Here is a 10,308-nt window from a genome sequence, read left to right on the forward strand (position 1 = left end):
ACAGAATGCCATCTCATGACAACCTATCTGTGTATGGATTCCTGTATAAATAGTGACTCGATCATCACTTTAATCTTGATCAGATTGTAATTCTAATCTGTGACGTTATTCTTCGATACCATTTCTCTACATCCCCCTGTTTTGCATCAAAATAAAATAAAATAATGACTGTGTCAATTTCGAATAACAGTCTGTGCCAAGTGCCAACACTTTGTATAACAAAACACTTGGTTATTTAGTTATTTAGCCCATCCTGAAAGTATATAAACGGGAAAGGTTTACGAGAAAAGATATACAAGAAAAATGGAACACATCAAAATTCTGGTTTCTTCAGAGAACAATTTCATTGTAATCGCAGAAGAGGAAGAAATTCGTTGATTGAGGGTTTGATAGTTGTAGGAATGGCTGGACAATCACGAAAATGGATGATACTAGTAGCAACAATATGGATACAAGCATTTACAGGAACAAATTTTGATTTCTCTGCATATTCATCAAGTTTAAAATCAGTATTGGGGATTTCACAAGTCCAATTGAATTATTTAGCAACAGCTTCAGATCTTGGTAAAGTTTTTGGTTGGTCTTCTGGTTTAGCTCTTTTATATTTCCCTCTTTGGTCTGTTCTTTTCTTGGCTGCTTTTATGGGTTTCATTGGTTATGGTCTTCAATGGCTTCTTCTTCAGAATGTCATCTCTCTCCCTTATTTCCGGGTTAGTACTCTCGCACTCGCTCTCATTCTTTAATTCTTTGCACTGTATCAATATTTATGAAATTTCATCTTTCATCTCAAGAAGAATCGATTGAGTTCATTCTTTATTTCAATTCACGTAAACCCTAGAAATTTAGAATCAGATTATCATTTTTCTTCTTCAGATTTTAGATGTCGAAAGACAATTAGGTAATTTCAATTGATCAGATATTCGTAAAATTGATTGACTGCGAATTTCAGAGAACTAAACGCAGAAACATTTGTTTAATTTATTTTAATTTTTTTTTCGCCATTGATGGCGTTACTTTCCTTCTCAGTTGATGCCATTTTTTTTTCTTTGGGGATGCCAAACTTAGTGCCACACTGATGGGATTTAATAACCGCTTTTGAGAACGTGTTTAGTATATTGATTTTGACATTAATTAGTTTCTAATTATTAATTAAAATTAAAAACCTAATTAGAAAAGGAAAAATTTTGAAGGTTAGGTTAGGTCCCAAATTTTCAGGTCGACAACACCTCTCCAATGTTCGTTGCTACACGTGTATTAGAGCTTGTTAGGTGCATCCTCCTCGAAGTAACCAGCGCGGCTGCTCCACTAATATGGCACTAGATCAGGGACCACGTTAATGTACTCAATATTCCATTTACATCCTAAAATATTTTGGCTGCTTTTATTACGAATTGACTGTTAATTTGTTCCTGAATTACTAACCGTTGATTTCCTAATCCGAGTGGGACCTGCGTGTATATAATGTCTGTACGTCACGATAAAATCAAAAGATCAAATGAGTACGCCTTGAATTTTTTTTTTTTTTTTGGTCTTTTCTTGGTCATACCTTAGGTCTTCTTTAAATTTCCAGAGCGCGTGTTGCACGTGGGTACACGAGGCCAGTGCACTCGGGAATCATTTGATATGCAAGGACATAGCAAATACACAGCATAAAAATCAAGAAACAGGAACAGTAGTTCTCTATGGACCATTTGGTGGACAGTGTAATATGTTTTGCACTTTATGGTCAAAAGACCATTAGAAACCGTCTTACTTGGTTAATCTCTAAGAGAGTCCCTTGTTATTAAGCCTTAAAAGAGAGAATAGAGAACCTTTTGGGGTGAGAATTGAGTCCCACTCAAAGAAGGTGGTTCTGGACTCTGGAGGAGTCAAAAGTCGCGGTTTGTTGAGAACTTTTGTGTTTGTTATACTAGTAAGGCATATACGATAGTGACCTTCTGATGGTAAATTGGCGTTTGGCAAGGTAATTTCTATAGTAGTTCCAGACAAACTAAGCTCTAGGAACCCTATAAGAAGAGGTAAAGTGGTTTGGTTTTGTATTGCTTGGCAAGGTAATTTCTATAGTAGTCCCAGACAAACTAAGCTCTAGGAACCCTATAAGAAGAGGTGAAGTGGTTTGGTTTTGTATCGCTTCCGACAGTTACTTTAGATTTTTTGTTCTGTGAAGAGGTAATAATTAAAATAAGAGTAAATAATGTTTTTGTGGCTTCGATTGGATTATTGTTGCTTTTATATTGACTCTACATCTTTAATAAAAATTACAGTATCTTGACGTTATGCTAGTAAACTGCTGTAATGGTTGTTGAGGGAAATTGAGCTAAAATGCAGCAAAAAGACCAACTAAATTTGTTATTTGAAATCCTGACAGGTATTTCTGCTATGCTTGTTGTCGGGATGTAGTATATGTTGGTTCAATACAGTATGTTTTGTACTGTGTAATCAAAATTTCCCCACAAACAGAGCGTTGGCATTATCTCTGACCATTAGTTTTAATAGAGTTAGTCCAGCAATTTACAATCTTGCTGCCAAAGCTATTTCCTCACCAGAATGTAGTCTTTATCTAATTCTTAACTCTATCCTTCCACTCTTCACATCTTTTGCTGCTCTTGTTCCTATCCTTCGTCAACCTCCACTACAAACTTTACCCCAGGACGCTGTTCGTCGAGATTCCTTCATATTTCTTATTCTTAATATCCTCGCTGTTTTTACTGGTCTGTACCTTCTGTTACTAAATTCAGTAACCACGATTGCTTCAACTGCGAGGATAATCTTTGGTGGTGCACTTTTTTTCCTTGTTCTTCCCTTGTGTATCCCTGGAATTGTATATGCTCGTGATTGGGCTCTTAAGAATATTCATGCGAGTTTTCGTTTGCAAGGTTCTGGTTTTAACCTTGTTGACGTTGATGATTTGGAGCTTCACAAAGAGTTACTTATTGGGCGAGAAGAGTATTACAAGAACACCATGAATGATGTTATGAAAAGTGAGGAAGAGAAAGAAGGGTGTTATGAGAAGGTGATCGTCAAGAATCGGTTGTTGGTTCTTGGAGAAGAACACCCTGCCAGAGTTCTTGTTAGCAGATTGGATTTTTGGTTATACTATGTTGCTTACTTTTGTGGAGGTACAATTGGGTTAGTATACAGTAATAATCTAGGTCAAATTTCACAGTCCCTTGGGTATGCTTCCAAAACTACTGAGCTCCTTACGCTTTATTCGTCGTGCTCCTTCTTTGGCCGGTTACTCTCTGCTGCCCCTGACTTCTTGCGTGCGTAAGTAAACGAAAATGAATTCACTCATTTTACTTTAGAAAACTTTGTTCCCTCACCATGTTTTTGTTTCTTCTTATGAACCATAAACAAATAAAATGTGATAAAATGCAGGAAGCTGTACTTTGCAAGGACAGGGTGGTTGGCAATTGCACTTTTACCTACTCCAATTGCATTCTTTTTGCTCACTACATCCAGTAGTGAGAGGGCATTGGAAGCTGGTACAGCCCTGATTGGGTTGAGCTCCGGATTCATTTTTGCAGCTGCAGTGTCAGTTACTTCGGAGTTATTTGGACCCAACAGTATGGGTGTCAACCATAATATACTGATCACAAACATCCCAATAGGTTCTCTTGCTTATGGATTACTTGCAGCAATGGTTTATGATGGTAATGTTAAATCATCAGGATTGACTAACATGGAAATAGTGGATGGAGTATCGATTTGTATGGGAAGACAATGTTACTGGCAGACATTCTTGTGGTGGGGTGTTATTTCGTTGTTCGGCTTGTCATCTAGTGGCCTTCTTTTCGTGCGAACAAAGCCTGCTTATAATCGCTTCGAAGAGAATAGGATTCTGACAACTGATAATGTCGATTGAATGATGTACAATTTGTATTACTTAGATAAAATTGAAGGGAAAGAGTCATATTCCCTGAGGAATATTAGTTTGTAATTAGTCAAAGAAGCAAAAATTATTATTTTTGGATTAAATCCATTGTGAGCAATTTGTTGGAAAACACATTTTCTCTCAAGCATTTGCTCTTGGGCATCTAAAGACTGTGAGGTGACTGGCGATGGTGATAAGTATATTAGTCTAAGTACAGACTAAAAGAACAATCTACGATCCGCAAGATATCCCTAGCTAGTCAGACAATTCACTGACAAACAGAAAGGAACCCTGAAACCAATATGATAGGAGCAGAAGCAACTAGAGAAGAATAGGCAAATCTTATTAAATGGTTCATCAACATAGGGACGCAACAAAGAATTTGCCCAATGATCTTCAATATTTTTTGTCAAAGTAAACCTGTGTTCTTAATAACAGGGATGCTTAACATAAGAATAAAGAAAATTCCTATATACTTTCAGCTAGAAGATGTTGGGAGAAATCGCATTCATGTACAAATTTTTTAACACCTAGCAAGGAACAAGGAAACACAAATAAATTTTACTTTTTCTACTGCTGGAATATCAAAAATGTATTCCGCTTTAATATCAATTTTTGGACGGGAGTGCTCATCTCTATTACAACTTGAAAACTTCAAAATTACAAGATCTTAATATCAGTGTTCCGGGTAATTTAAGGGGCAGTTTAGGCTTCCTTGATCAAAGAATATGACTTAGGGTTGCACTAGGGAAAAGTATACAGTGGCATTCCTGAAAAGGTCAGAGGTTTCTACTAATCTACAAATTACACATAGATGCGTTACTACCATAGAACATCATGGACCTCTCGGGAAAAAGGTTTGTGTAGATTTCCTAACCAATACATCTCTTTCTAGAAGACAAAATCTACAAACTTGGTACGAAGACAGAATGACTGGAAGTCTAAACACCTCTATTCAAGCTCAATACTTGGGCAGCCTGTTTTTTGTGTTGTGCACTTGTGCTGATGAAACAACAAACATAGAACCACCAGAATAGGTTCTCTTAACTTGTTCTCATATCCCATCATGCAAATATCTAGTTTCTTCCCCATGCTCAAAGTAATACTCCATTCTTTTGTGCTAACAATCAGGATCCTACGGTCGAATAGAAGTGCAAAATTCAGGCATTACTAACTAGATGTGCAAAAAACAAGCACAACATGGATTGGCTATTATTATGTTTATGGAGCAAGAATAAAAGGGCTTCTGAATAGCTCCCAACTAGTGATCTGCTATTAACTTAACTATATCTCTTCCTCTCCTTTTTTCTCTTCACATATGATTTACTTTGCACCCATATGCATACTTCTACAATGTTAATAATCCCAGTTTCCAATCTATCCAATTTCTGGAGTTTAACTAGAAACTAGAAATTCTACAAATTTGGAATTTCTATTTCAAAGTAGATCTAGGCATATTTTAACAATCAAAACATAATTCATATGAACACCAAGGGCTATGAAGATATGCAATGCTGAGTTAAGAGTGAAAGAATAATAAGAAAGGAGTAATTCATATCAAGAACAAGTGTTAATTGAAAAAATAAAGACAATTTCTGTTATTAATCAACACAGTAATAGAAAACAACTAACACCAAAATTCGATTGCTTTCTTATGCGTCTAACCAAAAAGAAACAATGAATCGTAAAGAAACAAGCAAATTAGTTCTTCTTTTCACCTTCAATTTTCTTTGCTTTTTTGGATGTTGCTTGAGAATACAAGAAAGTTCCAAAGACAGCAATTGCAGAACCAAGAGCATTCAAAGGTTGAACTGGATTCCTGAAAACAATAACTGTAGAAACAATAACAACAACCCTTTTCATTGTATTACCAACAGAGAATGTCAAGGGACTAATTTCATCAAGAGCTTGGTAGGAGGACTGATTATAAAGATGATAAAACACCCCAGACAAGGTCACCCAAAAGTAAAGATTCAAAGGACTTCCTCCTGAAGCTTGCATTGCAGCAATAGCTCTATGGTAGCCACCAACCCATTGAGACCCTTCAACAAAAATTGCAGCTGGAAAAAGATATATAAATGAAATGATGGTAATCCAACCATATAAATTCAACCCATTTACTTCCTTGAAACTATCTAAACTTCTTTTAGAGTAAATATTTCTCAAAACAAACCCTACATTACTAATCAAAGCACCCGAAAGTCCACCAAGGTTGAAAGAAACTTCAGTAACAGCAGCTAAAGAACAACCAAAAACAATAGGTAAAATTGATAACCAAACGGCTAATGGGTATTTATCACCAAGAAATGAAGCAAATATTACTGAAAAAACTGGTTCTGATGATTTGATAACATGAGTAAATGAAACAGCAACTTTAGAGAAAGAAACACAAGCTGAGATATGACCAATAGTATGAAACAATGCTGGTCCAAGAAGTGCTATTAAAAATGGTTTTGAGATTTTAGGTTTTGGTTGAAGTTTCAATGACCATAAAACAACCATCCATATTGAACCAACAAATAGTTGAAATGAAGCTAAAAGCCATGGGTATGGAAAAAGATTCAAGCATTTTTTGTTGTATATATTAAAAACTATATTTTGGAAATACCATAAACCAAAAATGAGGGGTAATTTAAGGTTTAATGGTTTCTTTTCTGGGATCAGTTCAGTTTCTTTCTCTAGATTTGGTTCTTCAGCAGGAACATCAGAAGAAGCTGATGCTTTGAGAATATGAGATTTGGATTTTAGTGGAAACAACCCGAATGATGGGTTTGGGTGGATTTGAGATTTGAGAGTTAAAGTTTCAGAGATTTGAGAAAAGGGTTTGTTAAATGATGTTTTTGTGAAGTGGATTTTGAGTATTAGATCATTTCGATTCGAAAATAATGAGAGTTTTTGGTGAGGTTTTGAGTAAGTGATGGCGGAGTTTAAAGTTAACATTTTTATTTTGTTTGCAGAAAAGAGGTACAGAGAGGAGTGAGATAGTTCGGTGAAGATCTTTGTTATAGGAGAAGGAGAAGAGTAAAGATCCTGTGGATCCGGTGTAGGATTATAAGACAACTGCCGATTATTACTGTTTAAGGGATGCCCCCACAATATTCTAAGGGATATCCGTCGGTATTTTTTCTATGACCGAACTTAATTTGGACATGATCGACATGCACGTTACAGAAAGGCCGACCCGATATCCGATGGCCCTTTGTCCTGGAACAAGTCCAGGGTAGGCTTGAATGAATTCCATCTCATAAAAGTATGGTAGACTTTTGCCAGCCTCGTCACAACCTGCACTGAAGCAGGAGCACGTTAGAACATGTCTATCACCTCATAACGGACAAGAGAAATGGTCAAATTGGACGAGTAATTGTACAAATCTGAGCATATTCCCATCGCGTCTCAAGTTGAGGCCATCAATTTAACTTAAAACCGCCGTTTGAACCTCAGCGATCGGCTAAGGCTAGGCCGATTATCGGCTGATATTGAGATGATGAATATTTTCGGCTGAGACGATTGACTCATGCTAAGCCGATAATGACTAATTCATTTAATATATCTCATTCTATTATCTATTTTCAACTATAAAATCACATCTTTTACACCCATAATCTCATACACAAAAAAGAAATTCTTTTAATTTCAAACTTTCGATATTAAATCCGTAAAAATAAAATAAAATTGGCAGGTCCATCACAAACACAAAATACTTCAACAAAAAATGCTCTATCACCAAATATTGCGGTCCAAAGTATGTATGGATGATTTGCAGAGGTTATGTAGCACTTATACATGATCCTATCAATGGTGTTCAACAACAACGTAATAAACAATTTTGTCAGAAAACTAGGAATCCAAGAAGTCGTGATGCTCTTATATTGTCAGGTCGTTTTAATACAACACATGAAAAGTTGGGTAGCTTCAATGATGCAAATGCGTCGTTGCAAAATAAGCGATGATACTGAAGTTGTTGTGGTAAGTCACATTTTAAATTGTTTATCTGATTATTAAAACATGGTATGTTTGTTATAATATCCAATTTATAAATGTTCAAACTGTAGCAACGAAAAACTCCAAAGTAATAAAAAAACAAGAAATTCGAGTTTCAAGCACGAATGAATATACTTTTGCGCTCAAACTAATATCCGCCTGTCCACCTTCTTTACTCTAATTCAGATGCACAAAAGTTGGCTTGTTTACAGTGGATTATTGAGCGATAAAGTCATGCGGAAATGCATCCCTGCGAGCATTTGTTGGAATGTTTGGCTTGAAAGAAACTCTCGTTGCTTCACTAGAAAAACAGACCGACTGAAGCAATTATAACTGATTGCAGTGTTAATTGGTTTTGTTGGGATTCCGACAACCATAGATCCACCTTCAACAATTTATATCTTCAAAATGTTATTGTCAACCGGAAACTTTTGTTGTTTGAACCTCCATAATAGTGGTATTTATTTGTTGGGTTTTTTTTTTTTTTTTTGTTTGCTCGGTGGCTTCATGTATGCTTCCTTTATAATTATCCTTCTTTCTTAATATATTTTTTATTTACCGAGAAAAAAAAGTTTCGAGCACGAAATATGTTTTCACATGCTCAGAAAGATGAACCAATATAACCTTGATCTGTTGACATAATATCATGTATCAAAGGAATCACTTTACGAGACCATAAATATTTCTCTACAATCGGGTCTTCATATCTTCACCAGAAACAAACTCAAACCCTCAAGGTAACACTGGCGGATCCCGACATGGTAATTCTAATATTAATAACATTAATGGAAATGCAAAATGATATGATGGACCGGGTGTAATAATCCAACCCTCCGCTGATACTACCCCCACTTAGCCACTGACCTGACCATCCACCGATATGTCCCCACTTAGACACTGCGGTTATCCGACAGTGTGGGTTTTCAACGAGCATCATTGCGGTAATCCAAAAGAAACTTCCAGAGAGGTTACTTATCCTGGGATTACTCCCGCCCGAGCACGCTTAACTGCAGAGTTTTCTGCCAACTCTAAAGCCAATTATGCTGATAAGGCCTCGGTGTTAGGAAATGACAAACAATTACCTATATTTCGATCGGGGAACCCTACCTGCCATAACTGGGTATTGAAATGGGTGTCAAGTTAACAAAAAGGAACATAAAGACATCTCAAGATGTTGCTTGATCATCAACTACGGAACTCAACATTCAAGATTTTTTTTTGAAAAACAAGAAAAAATGATATTGTTAAAATAGTAGAGCGTAAGAAAATGACTGCAGAAATGAAGAAAGATCGAAAGGTGGTTGAATATTTTTTTTAATGCACATATGAGAGGAATCTTGGAACTGGACACGTCAAGGATGAATTTGATGAAATTGAGGAAAAGAAGGCATGACTACGCCGCGACAAGGTTATTAGACTCGTACGAGTCGAGTCAAGAATTTGGAAAATGAATTGAAACATATAAGAAAATCGAATCTAATCAGAACCAACGGTTTCATTTATTGTCAACGATTCTTGACTGTAAGACCGATCATTATATAGTTGAACAGGTATATCTATATTTAATTAAAAACAGAAGAGTGCAGGGAGTGTCTGTTAGAGCATTGCTCGGTCGAACTCGCATGCGTTGTTATATCAAGCATGTTTGTCAATATTAGTGATCAAAGCTATAAGTCTTGATTTCTAGTCTACTATAGCGAAGTCTCGGACTAGGATAGAAAGTATAGTTGAGCTCAAGAACTCCATGGCGGATCATCATACAAGACAAAGAACTACTCAAGGAACTGGTGGAACTTCATCGACAAAAAGGTATGTGGATACTTGAACTTATCTATCACTCAAAAGTCTATCTAATTTATCTCCTATCTTGAGACAAAAGTCGTTTTACTATATAGACTTTGATTATACACATTTGCTATTTCGAGCCGAGTTTATCTCGCCTATCTATTTCTCGAAATATGTGTTGGTAAGCTTTTGCTTTGGCCAAGTTCATCTTTACCTAGTGACGGAAGTCATGTTATGTTTCAATCACTTTGACGAAAAATGGTTTGTGAATAACAACTATATAACGTCCTCTAAGAATGTTTCAATGATTGAAATGAGAGTTTAGATTATATAACCAATGATGGATATAAGAATTGTTAAGGAAACACACATATGTATAAGTCCTTATTCCTTGAACCGAAGTTTGCGAACTTTGTTGATCAAGAGAACCGGAACAAGGGCCATGAACTAAATCCGCGAACTGGCGGAAGTTCTCGACCCGAGAAAATCTGTTCGAATTTGAGAACTCCTTCCGGGAACTTAAATCCGCGAACCCAGTCCGCGAACTTGAGTTAGGTTATATCTAAAGATGATTGTTTGTGAACTCATGTTTATATAAACTAAGGAATGTTAATTGCAAACCGTGGGTATAAAGTTCATAAACTGATTCAAGTGAATCAAATCGTTTT

The 10,308-nt window shown here is 36.2% G+C and overlaps 2 protein-coding genes across 2 annotated transcripts; one reads left to right on the forward strand and one right to left on the reverse strand.

Moving 5' to 3' along the window:
• Positions 1-386: 386 nt before the first annotated feature.
• On the forward strand, positions 387-3,992 carry LOC113301685 (protein NUCLEAR FUSION DEFECTIVE 4-like). The gene is made up of 3 exons (XM_026550474.1): positions 387-710; positions 2,369-3,267; positions 3,379-3,992. Exons 1-3 carry the CDS (start codon positions 402-404, stop codon positions 3,863-3,865), a joined length of 1,695 nt encoding a protein of 564 aa, XP_026406259.1. The 5' UTR covers positions 387-401; the 3' UTR covers positions 3,866-3,992.
• Positions 3,993-5,406: 1,414 nt separating this feature from the next.
• LOC113301686 (xylulose 5-phosphate/phosphate translocator, chloroplastic-like) lies at positions 5,407-6,866 on the reverse strand. The gene has a single exon (XM_026550475.1). It carries the CDS (start codon positions 6,812-6,814, stop codon positions 5,576-5,578), a length of 1,239 nt encoding a protein of 412 aa, XP_026406260.1. The 5' UTR covers positions 6,815-6,866; the 3' UTR covers positions 5,407-5,575.
• Positions 6,867-10,308: the final 3,442 nt, after the last annotated feature.

Source organism: Papaver somniferum, chromosome 8 (genome assembly GCF_003573695.1).
Source record: "Papaver somniferum cultivar HN1 chromosome 8, ASM357369v1, whole genome shotgun sequence".
NCBI classification, from domain to species: Eukaryota; Viridiplantae; Streptophyta; class Magnoliopsida; order Ranunculales; family Papaveraceae; genus Papaver; species Papaver somniferum.